The 21,212-nt window shown below is 36.3% G+C and overlaps 3 protein-coding genes and 1 pseudogene across 4 annotated transcripts; 2 read left to right on the top strand and 2 right to left on the bottom strand.

Annotated features, from left to right (window-relative positions):
• Nucleotides 1-1,009: 1,009 nt before the first annotated feature.
• LOC132113713 (heterogeneous nuclear ribonucleoprotein A0-like) lies at nt 1,010-2,404 on the bottom strand. The gene has a single exon (XM_059521647.1). The coding sequence runs from the start codon at nt 2,348-2,350 to the stop codon at nt 1,469-1,471; it is 882 nt and encodes a 293-aa protein (XP_059377630.1). The 5' UTR covers nt 2,351-2,404; the 3' UTR covers nt 1,010-1,468.
• Nucleotides 2,405-4,388: 1,984 nt separating this feature from the next.
• On the bottom strand, nt 4,389-6,827 carry LOC132113712 (heterogeneous nuclear ribonucleoprotein A0-like). Of its 2 annotated transcripts, XM_059521646.1 has the most exons (3): nt 5,734-6,827; nt 4,862-4,935; nt 4,389-4,577 (listed from the first exon to the last, which is right to left on the bottom strand). In XM_059521646.1, exon 1 carries the CDS (start codon nt 6,774-6,776, stop codon nt 5,868-5,870), a length of 909 nt encoding a protein of 302 aa, XP_059377629.1. In that variant the 5' UTR covers nt 6,777-6,827; the 3' UTR covers nt 4,389-4,577; nt 4,862-4,935; nt 5,734-5,867. The 2 variants fall into 2 exon arrangements, with proteins under 2 accessions (XP_059377629.1, XP_059377628.1); XM_059521645.1 differs by lacking the exon at nt 4,862-4,935.
• Nucleotides 6,828-7,651: 824 nt separating this feature from the next.
• On the top strand, nt 7,652-17,082 carry LOC132114126 (protein Spindly-like; annotated as a pseudogene).
• Nucleotides 17,083-17,577: 495 nt separating this feature from the next.
• LOC132113710 (nucleotide exchange factor SIL1-like) lies at nt 17,578-20,766 on the top strand. Its single transcript, XM_059521643.1, has 9 exons — nt 17,578-17,961; nt 18,040-18,172; nt 18,261-18,369; nt 18,457-18,562; nt 18,649-18,837; nt 18,935-19,056; nt 19,408-19,504; nt 19,624-19,788; nt 20,338-20,766. Exons 1-9 carry the CDS (start codon nt 17,863-17,865, stop codon nt 20,704-20,706), a joined length of 1,389 nt encoding a protein of 462 aa, XP_059377626.1. The 5' UTR covers nt 17,578-17,862; the 3' UTR covers nt 20,707-20,766.
• Nucleotides 20,767-21,212: the final 446 nt, after the last annotated feature.

The raw sequence follows: 21,212 nt of genomic DNA, 5'->3' as shown, positions 1-21,212 counted from the left end.
CTTTTAATAAACTTGTCTCTTTTCATAAAAACTTATATTGACATCATTTGTCAATTCTTCAAAGGCTTAAAATGAGTTGCATTTAAAATAGGCTAGTGAATAGGCTAAAGTGAAGTTAAAGCATCTCTTTAGATTCATTAATTTGCAAAGATATGGAGCATTTGACACGGATTACAAAACTCTAGTGTTTGCAAATATTTTCCTGCTTAACATTTACTAAACTGCTATTATTTTACATAGTTTCACTCAAATTATCAAGGAATTTCAAAATCACTTTTAATCTGCATCTTCAGCTATAGGGGTTTCATAAAATGAGATTGAGGATTAATATCAATGTTTGGCTGTCAGCTAAACTTGGTTTCGAAATACCATCTTTTTATGAGATGCGATACAAATGCTGTATTAAATCAATTGGTATTCTACAAGGCATTAGGAGAAAATGGTGACCATTTTGAGAATTGTTTTTCATTTCATTTGAAAAAGTTCTCATTCACATAGCCAACATAACACACTGAAAAGCTCATATGTTAACCTACCTAATTGTGTGCAGTCTACACTACCAAAAGTCTAGGATTGGCAAGACTTTTGAAAGAGGTCTCATACTCAACATGGCTGCAAATAAAAAAAAAAAATCTTTTGAAAGAATTCAGCTTTAACTTTTCAAATACAGAATTTAAAAAGGTTTTATTCTACTGGCAGCAAAGACAACAGCCATAACTGCAAATTTTTAATGCAGTGTCATTTAGTCATGGTACTGGGGACCCACTGTTCTAATAAACTAATTTGGTTAATTCGGAGTAAAATCAAGGTTTATGACAGAAAAAAAAGGCATGTCGATTAAGTTTTCCCCCACACATTACAGATTTATAAAAAAAAAAAAAAAAAAAAAAAACACACACAACCCACACCTGTTTGCCCAAGAGCTATAAAACGGCTCAAAACCTCAAGAAGACACATCTGAAATGATTAACATCAAGAATTGGAAACAAAAAGGACCAGACAAAATTAGTTTATGAAAGATCTCTTTTAATGGTTAAAAGGCTTGAATGGCCACTGCTGGGTCAAAATTAAATACTTAAAAACAGTTTTACAATAGGTACAGTGGAATACCAATAAAACAAAAACTAAGTTACATTTTAAAAACATGAAGTGAAACAATGAGCTGCTTAAATTTCTTTACCCCTGAGTATCATCTCAAACAATTGCCAGGCAATAAACCTAGAACAAAATCAAACAAGCCTACATGATGTTTTACCAGGCTTGACTTGCGTAAACATGACCACTTCAACCTAAACAAAGGAAAACAATGCGATGCATGTCTGCCTGGTACAGGTGATGGCACAGAACAACTCATTTAAACCCAATACCAAACATTTCGTTTTGAAAGTCCAGTGTCCAAATAGTTTGCGAAAGAATATAAAATAAAAAAAAAAGTTGACGCACAGCTTAAAGAGTCACATTAGTGCTTCTAATATCCACCATAGCCACCTCTTCCAAAGCCGCCACCACCACCACCGCGTGGGTAGGGCCCACTGCTCCTGCTGGAATAGGCGGCTTTCACAGCACCATAACCTGAGGGCTGCTGTCCATAACCATCGCCGAAATCACTGTAGCCATTCCCGTTGCCGTAGCCACCGCTCATCTGGTCACTATAGCCTCCTCCGTAGCTACTTTGGTTTTCGTAATTGGCATCATTACCGTATGCGCCGTTCTGATAGCCGTAGTCACCATAGTAACCTCCTCCTCTTCCGCCGCCGTAGCCGCTTCCCCGGCCCATTCCTCGGCCTCCTCTGCCGCCGCGACCGCCGGCACCTTGCATCTCTTGCTTTGTGAGCGCCTTCTTTACCTCCACTTTGTGTCCGCTGATCACGTGGAACTTCATCACGACGGCTTTATCGGCGGAATCGTTATCTTCAAAATAAACGAAACCGAAACCTCGCTTTTTCCCGGTGTCTTTGTCGGTGATGACCTGAGCCTTCTCGAGCGTACCGAACTGGGAGAAATATTCTTGGAGGTGTTCGTCCTCAATGTCGTCTCTCAGTCCCCCAACAAATATTTTCTTGACCTTGGCTAGTGCCTCTGGTTTTCCTGCGTCTTCCCGTGCCACCGCTCGCTTCAGATCCACGTTGTTGCCGTCTACGACATGAGGCCTAGCAGCCATGGCGGCATCCGCTTCCTCGACGCTCGAGTACGTAACAAAGCCGAAACACCGGGAGCGCTGGAGTGGTTGGTTCATCACCACGACGCAGTCGGTCAGCTGTCCATACTGTTCAAAATGTGCCCGCAAGCCTTCGTCGGTCGTTTGGACGTTAAGGCCTCCAACAAACAGTTTACAAAGCTGGTTCGTCATTTTCTTAAAATGGACGTACTGAGATCACATGCAACGGAAGGAAGAACTCAATCTGTTTGAAACGCGGGGGCGGTTCCTTTTGTGTGCGTCAACACATACGTAGTGAACTCTGATTGGCTGCAAAGTAAAGCACTTAAATCAAACTCAGAGCCGTTAAGAAACAGTTGCGACCATAGACTGTACAAAAAGGTTGCTACACTTCCATAGGGACTGAGGAATGCGGAAACATAGCAGCCATTCATTTCTTAAGCACACTTGAAAAAAAGTTAAGGAAATTACAGCAGTTATAGCAATTTAACGCATTAGTTTACCTCTAGAAATTCTGGCCAGTAGTTATATTATATAAAATAATTTTATATTATAATACATATCATTTATAGTTAATGTTTACATTTAACCATTTAGCAGACGCTTCTATCCAAAGCGACTTACAAATGAGGACAATGGAAGCAATCAAAAACAGGAGAGCAATGATATACAAGTGCTATAACAAGTCTCGGTTAGCTTAAACGCAGTACAGATAGCAAGGGCTTTTAAATAATATAATAAATAAGAAGATAGGGATAGAATAGAAAAAGAATAGCGCTTTTTAGGTTTTAAATAATAGGCAGTTATGCTTTAGTTGCAGTTTAGATAACATGAGAAACACCTTAATAGCTATCATAACCAGATGCTAGTTGTCAGTATTTTTATGTTTTTAGCCTTTCTGCAATCTTTCTCTCCCTGTAGGAAGTTGAATGAGTTTCAGTGAAGGCTTCCCATTAAACGAATACAAGAGTTTCTCTGAAGTTGGTTGCCTTGTTCTTTTTAGTAAAAATAAAAAACTTATTTTAAAGTCCGCATGAAATCAAAATTGACTTTATTGACTTTGCCAGCGTACATTGCAAGTCTTGATGTGAACAGTTCATCCGTGCAAATTAATCTGCTAAAAAAATGTTTTGGTTAATCTTTATAATCAAAATCTGAACATTCGCTTCCGCTCTGGAATGGCATTCCTTCTCTGATGACGTCAGTTTGACGGCTTAGGCAGGCTATCCTTAAAAACACCCCTTCAATCATTATGTTGCTATGAGTAAGAGACAGAAGGGAGGAGCGCAAAAATAAATCCATGCCCTCTATTCAATATTCAGTTTAAGTTGGAAATATGTCACTACACTGAAATAAAGTCTGCAGCAACTTCCGGTTCACGCAGACTTTAATTTTTAATTGGGTTAAATTCTGTATTTGCTGGCCTTTTTTAACACTCACTAATATTGACTTCTTAAATAAATGTAAAATAAAAATATGTAAAATAATAATGGGATGCAAGTAATCTTTTTTAAATTCAACATAAAAAAGCAAAACCTATAAAAATTAAGCGTTTGATAATGTCTTAAAATATACTGCAAAAAATAAAATAAGCTATTATGGCCTGTAAAACACAGCAACTAGAGAAGAGCTAAACATATGTAGGCTATATTTATTAAACGGCCATATGCATCTAGTGGTTAAACCATGGCATTACACATTTTCTCACCACGAAAATAGCAATGTGCACTAACAAAATAAATAGTCAATTTTGATTTCACGTGTACTAAAATACCATAAAGTTTCAAAACTCTGGAATAAAAAACACTTGAATGATTTGTGCACTAAAAATGACTTTCTCCTTGGCAAGAGTGGTAAAATAATCACATACAGAATATACAGTATATTAGACCGTCTCAAATTAGTTAAAACTACTATCCAATCTTAATCATATATGGTATACATAAATGGAAGAGATCGGACATAAGATACCACATGATTGGTAATGCTATTGCTTGTAAATTACACTTGTGAATTTTGACAATCAGGAACCTTTTCAAAACAGTTAATTACTTGCCTTATTGCTTCATAACAAATGTGCAAATACAGGAAAAAAAAGTGAGATATATATATATATATATAGCTTTTAGCTCCAGATTGTATAGACTATGGGCTACCATACTTGGAAAATGTCACAACTTTCCCTTTTTTTTTCTTCCACATGCATGCGCGCGCACACACACACACACAGTGTAATTTAAACTACATTTTTATTAAAAAGTACACATAGGCTTATAAAACACCAAAAAAGACATTAAAAATCCCATGTCATGACCATTTCACCAATCCTTCATTATTAATCATAACTACTCTGTAGATCGTGGTGAACCAAACTCCATGGCCACAGTTGATGTGGGCAGAATCCAGCATCCAAGGTCACCTGGGGACAAAGGAAGAAAAGAACAGTTAAGTCATGCAACAAAAAAAAGAAGAAAAAAAAGGAAAAAAAAAGGAAGAAATAAAAATTACTTTAATGGCAAATCAAGACAAGGTCCTAATTAGCCGCGGTGTTACAAACCTAATTTCAAATCGCACCAGTATGTAAAGTCCTCTTGACTTATGGATTAAGACCACTTAAAAGACAACTTAAGGAATAAATATAATCTATTTATGCAAAATTGCAATACTTGACCAACACGTAGTGAAGACAGGTTGATTACATACCTAGATCGCAGGATGATATCCTAATGAGATATTTCAGTCCTATCACAATCGAACCCAGGTACTGAACAGGTTCCCTGTACAAACAAACTGCTACAGCTATTTTGAAGTACTGGAATAACTGAAAGAACACCTATATGTGGGAATCAAGAGTAAATAAACCATAAACACTATATAGATATGCTTATATACCACTGAATGTGGGGAATAGTTAAGTAATAATGCAACTACATGTATAAGGCTTTTATTATTATCTCAGATGTAATGGAAACCACGTAGTTAATGTCTATCAGCCAAAACGCCGTCTGAAAGGATAATTAAGCTGTGAAACTTTTATTTAAAAAGTAACATACAATTGCATATCAATGTTAAACAATACTGGATTGATCTGAAGACATAATATACAATACAAAAGAGAATGTTGGAAGTAAATGATGCTCATACAGCGTTGAATTGAACTCGATGAGTGGGCTGGGTTGGTTTACAAAAAAGAAATGACGTAGGCTTATCCATCCCATCATGATAAAGTAGTTTTGAAAAACTCGTGCTGGGGTTTATACAGACGAACACAAACTCAGAACTGCATGCGTCAATCCCCCATGACAATGCTAGGCAACAGTTTATATAGAAAACAGGTCTACTGAGAATGCATGTTGACAACAAATCGCCATTGTTGAACAAAACTGAATTTTAAAACAAATAGGTTACGAAAATTAGCATCTAAAAAAAAAACGAAAACAACCAGGGCCAACTTTGCTGCATGAACTAAAACGTGTAAAATAAAGTGATATCTAATATATTTATATAACAGAACACGTCCTAAAACTAAAGCTGGTCGAGCAGGTCAGGTTTCTGGGAAGAGATCTTCTTCCTACCTGTGAAGAATTGAGGTCTTTAAGGTATGCATTCACAGTGTCCGTCATCTCTTGCATGGCCGGGTGAATGAGCCCAACGTGGAAACCGAGAGAGAATCTAGGGGTACAGCTGTCCGAGTCTTTCCCAACCCGGTTTAGTAGCCTCCGTAGCCACCCCTGCCGTAACCAGCACCGCCGCCACGGGAGTAAGGGGCTCCGCTTCTGCCGGCGTACGTGTTTCCACTCTTCATGGGCCCGTAGCCGGAGGACTGCTGGCCGTATCCGCTGCCAAAGTCACTGTAACCGTTACCACCGCCGTAGCCTCCTCCATATCCGCCCCCGTATCCTCCACCATAGCCTCCGCTTCCATAGCCGCCACCGCCGTAGCCTCCATCACTGCCGCCGTAGCCTCCGCCATAGCCACCCCCGTAGCCTCCTCTCCCGCCACCGAAGCCATTTTGATTCCGCCCCATACCTCTTCCTCCTCCTCTCCCCCTGCCGCCCCGAGCTCCACCGGCGGCCTGGATCTCTTGTTTCGTGAGTGCTTTCTTCACCTCCACTTTGTGTCCGTTGATCATGTGAAACTTGAGCACGACGGCTTTGTCGGCCGAGTCGTTATCTTCGAAGTGGACGAATCCGAAGCCACGCTTCTTGCCGGTGTCTTTGTCTGTGATAACCTCGGATTTCTCGATCATACCGAACTGAGAGAAATAATCGGTGAGGGTTTGCTCCTCGATGTCTTCTTTTAGCCCCCCCACGAATATCTTCTTGACTTTGGCGAGAGCTTCGGGCTTCCCGGCGTCTTCCCGAGCCACGGCTCTCTTCAGCTCTACGGTTTTACCGTCTACCACATGTGGCCTGGCGGCCATTGCTGCATCAGCCTCTTCTGCGGAGGAGTAGGTTACGAAGCCGAAACAACGAGACCGCTGAAGTTGATCGTTTTGGACAACCACGCAGTCCGTCAGTGACCCGTATTGTTCAAAATGAGCACGGAGGCCATCGTTAGTTGTTTGGACGTTCAGGCCGCCAACGAAAAGTTTGCAAAGCTGCTCCATTCCTGACATATCGTGCTGGACCGCCGTAAAGACTCAACTGTTGAGAAAAGGCCTTTTTTTAAAACGACTGTCGTCATGACGCAATGATCTCTACTGCAGTAAGACACGCCCCATCGATGGAAAAAAAGGCGGGCTCTTGGGACTTTGTGTGTCAAAAATTCATACGTATCACATATATCATTGAATTTTAGATTTTCTTCTTTAAAATCCTTAAAAACCTGTAAAATTAAATGTTTAAGATTAAAATTATTTTAAAATAAACTTTTAAAATATTTATATTTGTCTAAGTCTTCTATAAAACATACAGCTTTTAGTATGCAGTAGCTATGTAAAATTATTTTGACCATGTGTTATAGTCTCTTCACATAATGCTAACCACAGACATTTGTAAAAGCCAAATGATTTTTTGAAGGGCCCCATGTTTAGAAAATGCCACATTCAACAACACTGACCTCTGAGAAAACAAATACAGATATCTGGCACTAAAGGTTTGGATGCATCAAAAAATTGTGACAGAGATTTACTATGAATTTACATTTGACATTTCCTGGAGCATTTGTCTAACTCTTATTTACATTTTGCCCCAACAGACCTGGTTGATTTCTAGCACTGACTAGATGTCATTTAAATATATAGTAGTCAGTGAAGGCAACTTTTCTTTTGTCTAAGAAAATTATGTTTTATTGATTATAGTAGTAACATAAAATAGTTAAACAAACCAAATCTGAATTTATTTCTTGTCACTATTTATATTTTTCATGTAGGCTACAGGCCTAAATGCACACAAACACATAAAAAAAATATTCCAGTCAATGTGAAAACAGATTGCAAAACTTGCTTGCAAAATAAAACAGAATTTTCTTTGAGTTTCTTTGAGGGGACAGATGCCTGACCTTACCACTCAGCATGAGCAAAAGGAACTGATAGTCGAGATCTGCATAACAGATGAAGTGTCTGTAGACAACAGTTTACAGATATTTGGTTATGTCTTAATACTGATGGGTGGAGAATATTTCTTTGTATGAGAGTGTTCTCACCTTTTAATATGCAAAACACAACCATCGTCTAAGTGTGGGATGAAGTTTCAAGCTGTTATAACTTGCATATTTTTAATTGACCTAAAGACTTTGTATATGCAATATGACTAGGTTAATTGTCTGTAAGGACACCAAGGTAGAAAATACTTATGCCCATATCCAAATGACATAAGAAGTATGAGGATGTGACTCATGGGTTTTGTTTACACCTATTTAATATTTTACAAATCTGCTAAGTGTTTGTGATCAGGTTGCCCAAGAGGGATGTTAATTTACACAGGGCCATTTTCAGTGCAAACTGAAAGCCAATAAATTCGGAGCTGTTGACAACCTCCCCATCCCCATCCCCTTGAATGTTGATTGATGTGTAACTCCTTCAACCATCATACTTTCTGAAGTTTAAAACAATCTTCTTCTTATTTCTCTCAATGTTCTATCGTTGATGAAATTCTAAATATGTCATTCCCTAATGCTGTTTCATAACCATTGTTTATTACAGTGTCATTCAAAATATATGTATTTAATATAATGCAACATTTAATCCAACGAAAATTCGTGTTGATAAATAAAGTTAGATTTTTTTACCCTTTGTGATCTAAATCAATGCGTTTAGTTATAACGAAGTCTCCTTTTTATATTTTATAGTGTTTGGTTATAACCAGTACGAGCACAGGGTGGCACCAGAGAGCGGGGTGTTTTGAATGATTGGAAGCCTCGTGTTTTCTCGCGATACGTGATTGACGACTGCTGCAGAATTCAAACTAGTCGTTTGAGAGTTCCCGAACAAGAAAGCATTTGGAAGCACATTTAGACATGTATTTTGTTGAGTAGCTGTCATTTAGACATGCCATTAAGAAAACATGCTTATTATTACCAATGCCACGCGATGTTTTTGATCGAAGTTTGCACAGTTAGCTCAACTAATGTGTTTAACGCTATTATTGACCAAAACATTAGATTCTATCATATTTTACTCACACTCATGTTATTCCAGACCTGTAAGTTATGACTTTCTTCAATAAAAAACTAAAGGAGAATCAGTGCTACTCTTTGGACTAACTAAGACGCAATGAAAGTGAATGTTGACAGATAGGGCTGGACTGGGGCTATTTTATTTAAACAAATAAATTGTATATATACACACACGCACTGCTGCTCAAAAGTTTGGGATAGTAAGATTTGTAATGTTTTTTTTTTTGTTTTGTTTTTAAACTCATCTTCTCTTCATGACTATTTATTTTGATCAGAAATACAGAAAAAAAATACAGTTATCTTGTGAATTATTATGGCAATTTCAAATAATGGTCTTCTATTTTAATATAATGTAATTTATATTGTAATGTAATTTATTCCTGTGATGACAATGCTGAAATTTCATCAGCCATCCCTCAAGTCTTCAGTGTCATATGATTATTATTTTATTATTATTATTTTATTTTTGAGCCTGTGATACTTTTTTCAAGGTTCTTTGATGAATAAAAAGTTAAAAAGAAAAGCATATAGGGATTTGTTAAATTGATTTAAAAAAAAGTGATAATAAAGACTAATCTTGTTAGAAAGAGTTTTTTTTTTTTTTTTTTTTTTTTTTTTTTTAATAAACACTGGTCTTTTTATCTTTATTTATCAGATAATCCTGAAAAATGTCACAGGTTCCAAAGAATATTAAGCAGCACAACTATTTTAAGCATTGATAGTAAATTAGCATATTTGAATGATTTCTGATGGAGTAATGGTGATGAAAAATCAATGGTGATGAAAAATCAACTTTTTTTTTCAGAACTGAAGAACTTCGTGTCCTTACAGAACGTGCACATGAAACAATGTCCTCCGAGATCCTTGAGCTGCAAATGCAGAAGATGGATATGGAATCAGCAATGGTAGAGTACTTTCCAGTTTTTATTTTTAATGGAAGAAAGTGGTTTCAAAGAAATAATGAATGTCAGTGCGAAGGGCTGGGCAATATAGCCAAAAATATGTTCACAATCATACCAATATTTATCACAAAATTGATTTACCATTAACGGGGAAAGGGGGAAGGAAATGCTATTGCTATGATATTTTATCCACAATTGAACTCCACATAGCTTCCTTTATTTTAGGGCCCCATGACAATTTTTTTATTTTCATCTAAATTTTGTTTTCCATTCTATTTTTTCAATACAAAATGTATCTTCAAAAAATTGTTTAATTATGAATTAATGCATCTTTAACAGTTTAATCAATCTTTTAAAATGTAATAAACAATTTACAATAAAATATTTATTTTTATGTTTACAAAAGTAATTGAATGAATAACTTTAAATTTAATTTAAAAAAATGACCTTGGTTGTATAATATTATTTAAAAATATTGTCATTATTAATATTTTTCTCAAATTAAATTGTGAAAAGCTTGTGAATTGACTCTTCGCATCAGTTAATCCATGTTGAGTAAAAATCTCTAGAGCTTGTCATTGTTATTGAAAATTTTATTGTGACTGAATATGATAACATTTTATCGCCCAGCGCTGTCAGTGTGCCCTTGGTGCTGAAGAGTGACCTTGTCTTGCAGGCGACTTTGGAGCAGGAGCTTCAGGAGGCACGATACAAAGAAGAGCAACTACATTTGGCCAACACCACCCTCCAGAGACAACTAGAGACACTCACGGAGGAGAAGGAAGAGAGAGAGAGAGAGGCAGTGTCCTGCTACAATGCTTTGGAGGCATGTCTATAAGCATTTTTAAGTAAACATGTTTATGAAACATGTATTTACACTACCTCTCAAAAGTTTGGGGTCTGTAAGATATTTTAAACAAAAGTCGCTTATGCTCACCAAGGCTACATTAATTTGATAAAAAAATACAGTAAATTTGTAATATTGTAATATTGTAACAACGGAAAGAACTGTTTTGTATTTTAATATATTTTAACATGTATTTTATTTCTGTGACAGCAAAGTTTTCAGCTGCTATTATTTCAGTCTTCAGTGTCACATGTTCCTTCAGAAATCATTTTTATATTCTTATGTGAAACATGAAACGTTTTTCGTTTTTATATTATCACAGTTGAAAACAGTTGTCTTGGTATTCTTGTGATAACCACTTTTTTTCAGGCGTCTTAAATAAATAGGAAAAAAAGAAAAAATATAATAATAATAATAATAATAATAATAATATATATATGTATATATATATATATATATATATATATATATATATATATATATATATATATATATATATATATATATATATACAGTACAGACCAAAAGTTTGGACACACCTTCTCATTCAAAGAGTTTTCTTTATTTTCATGACTATGAAAATTGTAGAGTCACACTGAAGGCATCAAGGGCTATTTGACCAAGAAGGAGAATGATGGGGTGCTGCGCCAGATGACTTGGCCTCCACAGTCACCGGACCTGAACCCAATCGAGCTGGTTTAGGGGTGAGCTGGACCACAGACAGAAGACAAAAGGACCAACAAGTGCTAAGCATCTCTCTGAGAACTCCTTCAAGACTGTTGGAAGACCATTTCAGGTGACTACCTCTTAAAGCTCATCAAGAGAATGCCAAGAGTGTGCAAAGCAGTAATCAAAGCAAAAGGTGGCTACTTTGAAGAACCTAGAATATGACATATTTTCAGTTGTTTCACACTTTTTTGTTACGTATATAATTCCATACATAATTCCACATGTGTTAATTCATAGTTTTGATGCCTTCAGTGTGAATCTACAATTTTCATAGTCATGAAAATAAAGAAAACTCTTTGAATGAGGTATGTTCAAACTTTTGGTCTGTACTGTTTGGTCTATACAGTACAGACCAAAAGTGTGGACACGCCTATATATATAAAATTATTTATTTTTTTGTAACAATTTTTAGATACATTTTGGTCAATTTAATGCATTTGTGCAGAATACAATTATTAATTTTCCTAAACATTTTTTGAATGGTATTGTATATTGAAAAATATGTCTTGCAGTGATAAGTAGAAACACATGGCATTCTGGGCACGTATTTGTCAAGCATCTGAGAATCACTCTCATGATCGCTGTTAAGAATTAGCCTTGCATAGCCAGAGCTTCAGACTGACGGCTGAAGGTCTGGAATGTATGGCATTTGATGGACATGTTAAACAATCAATCACAGTTTGTTTCTTTTCAGCGTCACGTTTCGGGGCGTGAAAATGTTGTCACAATAACAGACCGGTGTGTAAAACTCTTGGATGTATTTTAAAGATGGTGTGCAGTGAATTTAAATATTTCACTTACTTTTGAGAATCCAGTGTTTAGTTGACCCTGATAAGCGCTCGTCGTCACAGTTGTAAACACGGCGGCTTTCTTATTTTGTGAGGGGGTTTGATGTCACGGTATCTTTGTTTCTAGGCGGAACGTTAAAGAACGCGACACGCTTCTCACGCAAGTCCTGTATAATTCAACCAATTCGATGACGACTTCAAAACATCTGAAGTATTTCCACTTTTGCGAGTAGGGATGGGACGATAACCGGTTTTATTGATAACCGTGATAAAATGTGCTGAAGGTTAGTAATATCGTTTAAAAATGAATTATCATTAAAACCGTGTTTGATTATCGCTGTTTTAATAACTCACTATTAAATCATGTCCAGCCAGCAACAGTCTGACGCAAGCGCAGCGCACAATGTTTTTTTTTGTTTTTTTTGTTTTTTTTGTTTTTTTTCGAGAAGGAATGGCGAAAGTCAGTGACTTTTCTATGCTTCTACACTTTTCATTGTAAGGAAGGAAATGCCACAGAATTTAATCTTTCTTTAAATTAAGTGCATAGAGTTGCTTGTTTTATTAGTTTTTTTGTTGATTATTAAATATAAAACTTGCTGAAATGTTTTCAGTGTGAGCATCAACTATTTTTGAACACTTTCATCTCGTTTCAACAAAACCGTGATAATATTGATAATCGTGATAATTTTAGTCACTATAATCGTGATATTAAATTTTCATACCGTCCCATCCCTATTTGCGAGCAATATGCATAAGACGTTCAGCCAAGGATCTGTGGGCGTGAAGTCTGAGGCTGAGACTAGCTAAGAATCGAATTAAGTGTAAAAAAAATTATTGGCTCAAAGCTGCTCTTAAAAGTTAGTTATCAAGCTTCTCAGTCGTAATTTAAGCGAAGTGTTGGACAAAATCTTAACTGTCAGTCTTAGAGCTGATTCACAACACTTCGCTGTGCCACAAATTAGATTTTGGATGACGAAATACACATGGACCAATCACGAATAGATTTCCTTATTTAAGAATATTCTCAGATAAATTCGCTTTAAATGGTTAAATTCCTAATGGGAGTTTACATTCAACACTCATTTGAAAATAAAGAATTTTGATGAGAATACATTATGGTAAGGAAACAAATCGTCATCACAACCTTCAATTTTGTTTCAAAAATGAAAATTAGGCCATAAATTACTCACCCTTAAGTCATCCTAGGTGTATATGACTTTCTTCTTTCAGACGAATCCAGGCAGAGTTATATAAAAAATTGTCTTTGATCTTTCAAGCTGTTTAATGCCACTCAGCGGGTGTTGCAGTTAATCAGTCCAAAAGAAGTCAAATAAAAAGTATCTCACACGGCTCCAGGGGGTGAACAAAGGCCTCCTGTAGTGAATTGGTGTGTTTTTGTAATTTTGTAATCGATGCAATTCATCACAAGCATGTGAGTGCTAAACTAAGTTCTCATTTACACACGAGTTACAAAAACAGTCGGTTATGTCAGTGAAGGTAAACAGCTGGGAAAGAAATCCTATGTTTATATTAGATCTTTGTGGCAGGCAGCAATATACAGTAAATAAATCAATGAATCCTCTGCTCTCTTGTCTCCTCCTCCTCCGTGGGTGCAAACTTACAGATTAAGTGGCGGTAATATTATTATGAGATCGCTTTGCCACGTCACTAGGAGAGCGAAATCAGACGTGCTCATTTTTTCAGACGCTTGCAGAAAAAGGCTTACCAAAACAAAGTTACTGGGTTAAGCTTTTTCACATTTCATTGGTTGGTAGATGCACCGGGGACCTTATTATAGCACTTAAAACCTGGAAGTGAGATTTTCGTGACGTCATCACCTGTAACATTTCTTATTCTACTGTATGTAGAAAGCTCGTGAAGCCAACCAAGACCTTCAAATCCAGCTGGAACAGGTGTTGCAGCAGGCACAAGATCCAAACAGCAAAGGCAATTCTTTATTTTCTGAGGTACAGCATTAAGCGTTATTTCTACTACTTGGCTATTTATGTCTGCCAAGAGTTTTCATTGTAACTAAAGCTTTATTTCAAGAGCAACTGAATAACATTTTATAATACCAATGCAATACCTTTTTTTTTAATAACTATAAACTTTTTTTAATATTGGAAAGCTACTCAAATATTTCCACGGTAGTGCTTCATAATAAAACTGTATTTACTAAATGTTTTGAGAGGTTACCCTTAAATTGTTTTTGTGCCATGACACAAAATATTTGGATTTTTACAGGTAGAGGACAAGAGAGCAGAGATGGAGCGGCGGCTGAAAAGCATGAAACGACAGCATGAGTCTCTACAAAAGCAGCATGCTCTCACCAAGCAACATATGCACAGCATGAAGGTAAATAGTGGTTTGTGAGAAATATTTTTATAATTTAATTTTTTTTTTTTTCCACATTATCGTTTTCCTTGTGTGTGCTGTTTTAGATGCAGATAGCAACCCTTATGCAGCTCCAGGGCAACAGGGCTGACCCAGCACAGCTTGAGCGACTGCAATTCATGCTATCTGACAAAAACAAGGAGATAGAAAGCTTGATGATGAAAGTAAGAGAGCTGGAGAAAGCGAAGGTGAGCTTAGCATATCACAGAAATGAAACATTTTACAGTTTGAGAAATTAATACTAGTAACTAATGCTAATGTGACGTCACCAACTAAAAGTAAAGTTGACTGTAAAAGACCAGCATCCACCTGCCCCCTTTAAAGAAGTCGAGGTTATGGATGAGACTTATTACACAGACCTATTAAAAATACAACTTTCAAATTCAAAGTAAGTATACTCTCATCAGTTATTTGTACTGGTGTTGCTTCAGAAATTTTTTAAATAATCATGACATATGTATATAGGAAAGATGCAGAGAAACTGAAGGATGAGTTGTCCATGGCAAGAATGAAGGCTCTCTCTGAAAGTCAGAGAGTTTTGGAGATGGAGAGGAAACTTTATGGCACAGAACAAGCACTAAAACAAAGACACAATATGACAATATGAGGCTACAAGTCAAGCTTGAAGAACTAAAGATGAAATATACACCTAATGGTATTTTTTTTCCTCCATCTCTGAACCTTAGTTTTCTACATAAACCTGTTTATTGTGTAGCGTGCAACAGTCAGTTCCGGAAGAAAAAATCCCTTTCATTTTCTCCAGAGGAAAATTGATTTTTAACAATAACCATTTAAATCTAAGACTGACTTTCTGTGATCTATTAGGATGTTAATCATTGGTATGATTCTGCAAAGAACTCTCCACCAATTTACAATCACGACAAGCAAATTAATAAAATAAAACTAGTAGCACTCATTTCAATGAAATATTGCAAAAGTGGTAGTCAGTCAGCCTGTGCTGTCAAAACTATATATATATATATATATATATATATATACACACACACACACACTTTTATTCCTCATTAAAATGTTAATTACACTGTCTTGTTCTTTTGTCTGTAATTTTCTATAATTTTTTTCGCTTCAAATCAAAGGTTGTAATGTGATTATCTCAGCTAATATGGTTAGCAGGTTTGTGTCCTATAACTCTTTAAAACTTTGCATGGGAAAAATACAAATATTTGTACTTCGTGTATGTACTTTTTAAAAATATGGGAAAAATACTTTGGAACCAAGGCCACTGAAAATGTGGGCAGGTACTATTGCACTCTATTGGATACCTGCTGTAATTCATCTTTGCGCTGTTATTATGTACTAGTAATAAATATACTTTGTTATGTATTCAGAGGTGAACAAAGCACAAGTACAGAAACGCCGCCGGGAGAAGTTTCCCGTAGCTGTTCCAGAGGAAAAATCAGCACCTAGCAAAGAGAAAACTGCAACCATGGACACTGAGCCAAGCAAGGACTTGCCCTTAGTCATCCCATTGATAAGCTGGTTGTGATCCCCCTGCAGTCTGCACAACCCACAGAACTCAACCCCGTCATGTCCCGTGAAAACAAGTCTGTCCGAATCTCTGAGGATCCCCCAGTATGCATTCCTGATGTGCCCAGGTCAGTGCCAACCTCTGCATGCAAGCCCTGCTCCTTTCTGCTGCGCTGTGTCAACTTTACAGTCTTTGTCATCTTCCTTTCCTGGGTTTTATGAGGACATTCACTCCTCGACCGTCACTTCCCTCTCTACCGTTGCCTCTCAGGAACCCTGTAGCCCGAAGACAATTTAATCCCATGAGATATTGGTTCATTGACTACACTTTAAGAACTGTTTAAGGACCGTTAATTCATTGTGAAATGTAGCCTGATATTTAAGTAATATAAATACATAGTAGTTAACCTATTGCACTTCAACTGTCAGACCTTTTTGACAGTGACATTAAAATGTTAATTTTTAAAGAATCAATCCATGTGGCAGTAGTAATGTTAGTTACAAGCGCAAGGTTGGGGGTTCGATTCCCCGGGAACACATGATAGGTAAAAATTGATAGCCTGAATGCACTGTAAGTCGCTTTGGATAAAAGCGTCTGCTGAATGCATAAATTTACTTTTTTTGTATTTAGTTACATTAACTTGCAATAATTAAAATGTTACTTTTTAAAGAAACACTCCTGTGACAGTAGCAATAATGGTAGTTAAAATTAACTAAATGTTGTTTATGACATTTACATTTTAGCACTTAAGTTCTGTATTTTGATCCACCACAAACTGAATAATTTGCCTGTAGGTCTCCTGTAAGTGACTCCAATAGCAAGAATGAGGATCAAAATCATCAAAGCATTGACGAGGAGGAGAACTGGAGAACTGAAAGGAAGAGGAAAAAGTACCAACAACCTACTCATGTTAACTTAGAAAAAACTATGGCGAACGAGTGTGCTCAACAGTAGTTTGGCTATTGTAAAATGTGAGTCCTTTATCAATATTTGTCATATTTGGAAAAAAAGATATTGTGTATGAATTTTACTGGTGTATAATTTACATCATTGTTTGATTTGTGGCTTGTCCTGTCTATGCACCTGGTTTGTAAAACAGTTTAACTTTATACATGTATTCATAACGTCTGTAATATAATTAATTATTTTCGACTGTTTGAATAAAAAAAAAAGTAAATTAATGCAGCCTGATACGTAATTCATTAACCGCTGCCTATTCTATGTTTTATAGTGGTCTACAAACAAACAAAAAGAACCAGATTGCTATAGTCTTCAGTTTTTGTCCTTCACTGTGAGAGACTGATTGATTTATAGTACATAAGCCATTTGTGCAAAATGGTTAGTTTATATAACCATTAATATATTGTGTATGATTTTCTTATTGTTGATTTATTTTTTCTTAATTTGTCTATGAACAGAAAAAAAGTATTTTTATTGTTGTTTGTGTAATCCACATATACATAATTAACAAGAAGTTTAACTTACATTTATAGCTGTCCTATTTTAAAAACGTAAAATAAAAATATTTAAATTACGTTTTATTTCTGTTTAAAAAAGGGGTAGGCTTAATTTGCCTTTGATTGCGTTATGAAAAGGTACGTCTTCCTTTAGCCAATCACCGCGACCATAAAGAATGACGTATTCCGAAAACATACACTTGCATTTGTCTGATTGGTTCACGTATTCCGTCCAGATGGACCGCGGAAATGCACGTGCTGGTTTCTAGTTGTTTCTTTTCGTATAGTGCAGTCGTTAAACTCGGCATGTAAACAACTTAAATAACAAGTAAACGGGCTAGTCCATGATGAGTTAATTTAACAACCGTGTATCGTAAAAGTTTGGGAATGGATTTTAGTTTCGGCTGCATGACGTGTGATTGTTTTTCATATTGTTTTTCATAATTTATCTGCGCGCATATTGTGATTTCTAAATCCAAGATGATGCCCATACATATTATACAAAAGAAGTGGCGACTTGGACTGTCAATCGCCCTCTGGCTTGTCGGTCTTCATCTCATATGTGCACACAATGTCAAGGTGAGATCTGCTGCTGCCGTGCATCTTAGTATTTATTTTATTGTAATACTTTAATAACTATTATATTTGGCTACGCAGTCACCAACAGCCCTATCTATCAAAGAGGGCTCTGATGATCACAGCAAGGGTGAAGAGACACTGTTAGAGGATGAGGATTCTGAAGATCTGGAGGTGTTTAGACCTACAGACAAGTGGCAAACTTTCAAACCAGGTGTGTTTATTCCCATGCTGACTGACATAAGTGTCCTTGCATGAATAGATGATTAACAGATCAATTCCTTGTTTATCTGTCAATTTAGGTCAAGCAATTCCAGCCGGCTCTCATGTCAGATTGAATCTTCAGACTGGCCAAAGAGAGGTTAAGATGGGAGAGGCGGAAGGTCTCAAATACTGGAGAGATGGAAATAGGTATATTGATTAGGAGAATGTAGTATCCTAAAATAAATGCATGCATCATATAGCTAGTTATGCTTAATTTTTCCCTCTGTGGAGCAGGCAAGGGATGATAAACACACACAACCCCTCATTTACAGCTGAGGAGTTGAAAGAGGCTTTGAAAAAGTTTAAAGAAGGAATGGATGATCCTGTGGACACAAAACAAGTATGTTTATTTCAGTTTATATCTAACTATTTTCCCCATTTATTATTGTTGTTATTATTTTTTTTAATCAAGATGTATGATTTTAGGACAAAGATGCAGTGAGGGCCCAATTTCGCCCCATCGAAGAATTGAAAAAAGACATGGAGGCACTCGACATGCTTATGGAGACCGATGTCCAAGTTATGAGAAGGCTTTTAAACCAATTTAATAATACTAACAGCACAACTGAGGAAAAAGTCACTGCTCTTCTTGAATTGGAGTACCTTGTGCATCAGGTCAAGCCTCAGCTATGATTATGAAGCATAATGTCTTATACGTTTCACTGCATGTCAAAGTCACTGAATCTCATTTTATTTAATTTTTTTCTGATAGGTAGATAATGGCCAGAATTTGGTGTCCATGGGAGGAATGCAACTGGTTATACATGCTTTAAACAGTACAGACATTCATCTCCAGATGAGTGCAGCGTTTGTTCTTGGATCTGCTGTTTCAAGGTAAGTGGTATTTTCTTCATCAAAACTGCTACTTACACTTGATTTAAAGTGTGGTCACATTTACTGATGTTCAGTGAATTTTTGTGGGCAAAATACAGTGATTTCATTAGAAATCCCTGCGATCAGGTTGGATTTTCCCCACACAGATTTAGCAGCAGATTCAAGCTGGGCAAGTAGATTTTGTTGACCAACAGAAAGCTGAAAAGTTTGAAAGTGACTTCTGTATGAGCTGTGCTTCATACATTGTATGCTATTAAGTACAAGTCAAAGGACTTTTTTGCCTGTGAAATTTAGCGAAATGTGAATGCACCTTTACATTGACGCAATCCATTGTCATCTACATTTTTCTAGTAATCCATCAGTGCAAGTTGAGGCAATAGAAGGTGGCGCGTTACAGAAACTGTTGACATTGCTTGCAACTCCGCGACCAACAGTGGTAAAGAAAAAGGTATGACCGACCAGAAACAATGGGCATTATGCTGGTAATGTATAGTAAATTAAATTGCCGTTATCATATATTAATGTAGATGAATGCATCATTAACTATGACATTCTGATTTATTACAGGTGTTATTTGCTGTGGCCTCATTGCTGCGTCACTTCCCATTTGCACAAAGTCACTTTTTGAAGCTTGGTGGTGTGCAGGTGCTTAGCGAACTGTTTCAAACACCAGGGGTAGAATCCCTGCGTGTGAGAATCATCACAGTTCTCTATGATATGATCATTGAAAAGGTTAATATTAGTTTACAAATTTATACTTCGCTACACTACCATTCAAAAGTTTGTAGTCAGTAGGATTTTTTTTTGTGTGTGTGTTTTTAAAAGAAGCAATGATGCATAAAAGTGATCAAGAGTGATAGTAAAGACATTTATAATGTTACAAAAGATTTTGAACTTTGAACATTGGCAATAATAAGAAGAAATGTTTCTCGAGCACCAAATCAGCTTATGAGAATGATTTCTGAAGAATCGCGTTATACTGAAGACTGGAGTAATGGCTGCTGAAAATTCAGCTTTGTCATCAATAAAGAAATTCTATATTAAGACAGAAAACAGTAATTTTATGTAACAGTAATTTTTAATTATTGTGATATTTAACAGTATTTTTGATCACACAAATGCAGCCTTAGTAAGCATACGAGAAAAGAAACATTAACAAATATTACCAACCCCAAACTTTTAAAAGGTAAAACATGTTTGAAATGTAAGTCCATTTTTAATTTCACAATTCATACCATATGTAAATAACTCGTTAAAATTCACTTGTACTCTGTGTTGTAGGAGTTGATATCACAGGTGGGAATGGACCTTACTTCAGATTCCTCTCACCAGGAACGTATGCGGCAGTATGCTGAAGTCTCCCTGCTGCCCGTGTTGGTGGAGCAGGGGTGGTGCAGCCTGGTGCCTGAGCTTTTAGCATCACCTGAGCATGACTGCAGAGAGAAGGCTCTGCGCACGCTGCTTGCCATGATGGCCCAATGTCAGACTCAATATAAACAGAATCCCGCATTGACAGGCTCTCTTAGTGAATTGCAAAAACAGTACCAAGAACTGGTGCTCACAGAGCAGGACATAGGGGAACAGGACGGTTACTTTGGGGAGATCCTGGCACTTGTGGACTCGATGGTGATAAAAATGCAACGGGTATAAATTGGAACCGTTGCTGCTTTTTTGGAACACAATGAACTAATAAAATAATTGAGTTCTGAATGATTGATTTGTCTGGTTGCTCCATTAAGAATGTGGCATGCAATTTAGTTTCTTCATCCTGCTATTAACAATTAAGAAGCCAAGCTATAGATGTCTATAATTTTAAAATTGAATCAGGAACATTAAATCCAAATTAATATCAGAATTTTACAGCTGTATTGTTAGAAAGTTTTCTTTAGAAGTGTTCTCTTTTTTTATTTCATATTTATCAGGTTTTATTATAGTATAACGACAGTTGTATCATCCCAATATTTACTTTATGTCTGTGAAAAATGTCCAAATTAATTTCATTTCAGAAAACAAAAACTGGTACTTCATAGAAAATATATGTGCAAGTCTGTGTATGTATAAATTGCATTTTTAATGGATTTTTTAATGATGCAAGCAAAAAAATAAAATGACGCATTCACCCACATAATAAAATATTTTAAGTATCTTTAGGTTTC

Source organism: Carassius carassius, chromosome 33 (assembly GCF_963082965.1).
Source record: "Carassius carassius chromosome 33, fCarCar2.1, whole genome shotgun sequence".
Classification (NCBI taxonomy): Eukaryota; Metazoa; Chordata; class Actinopteri; order Cypriniformes; family Cyprinidae; genus Carassius; species Carassius carassius.
This window is presented reverse-complemented; position numbering and strand designations above follow the sequence as displayed.

What these genes read in the sequence shown, in the direction of transcription:
- LOC132113713 (XM_059521647.1), bottom strand. Translation starts at nt 2,350, where the DNA reads ATGACGAACCAGCTTTGTAAACTGTTTGTTGGAGGCCTTAACGTCCAA.
- LOC132113712 (XM_059521646.1), bottom strand. Translation starts at nt 6,776, where the DNA reads ATGTCAGGAATGGAGCAGCTTTGCAAACTTTTCGTTGGCGGCCTGAAC.
- LOC132113710 (XM_059521643.1), top strand. Translation starts at nt 17,863, where the DNA reads ATGATGCCCATACATATTATACAAAAGAAGTGGCGACTTGGACTGTCA. An exon ending in TATGTGCACACAATGTCAAG is followed by an intron (nt 17,962 to 18,039) that starts GTGAGATCTGCT and finishes TTGGCTACGCAG; the next exon opens with TCACCAACAGCCCTATCTAT. An exon ending in TACTGGAGAGATGGAAATAG is followed by an intron (nt 18,370 to 18,456) that starts GTATATTGATTA and finishes TCTGTGGAGCAG; the next exon opens with GCAAGGGATGATAAACACAC.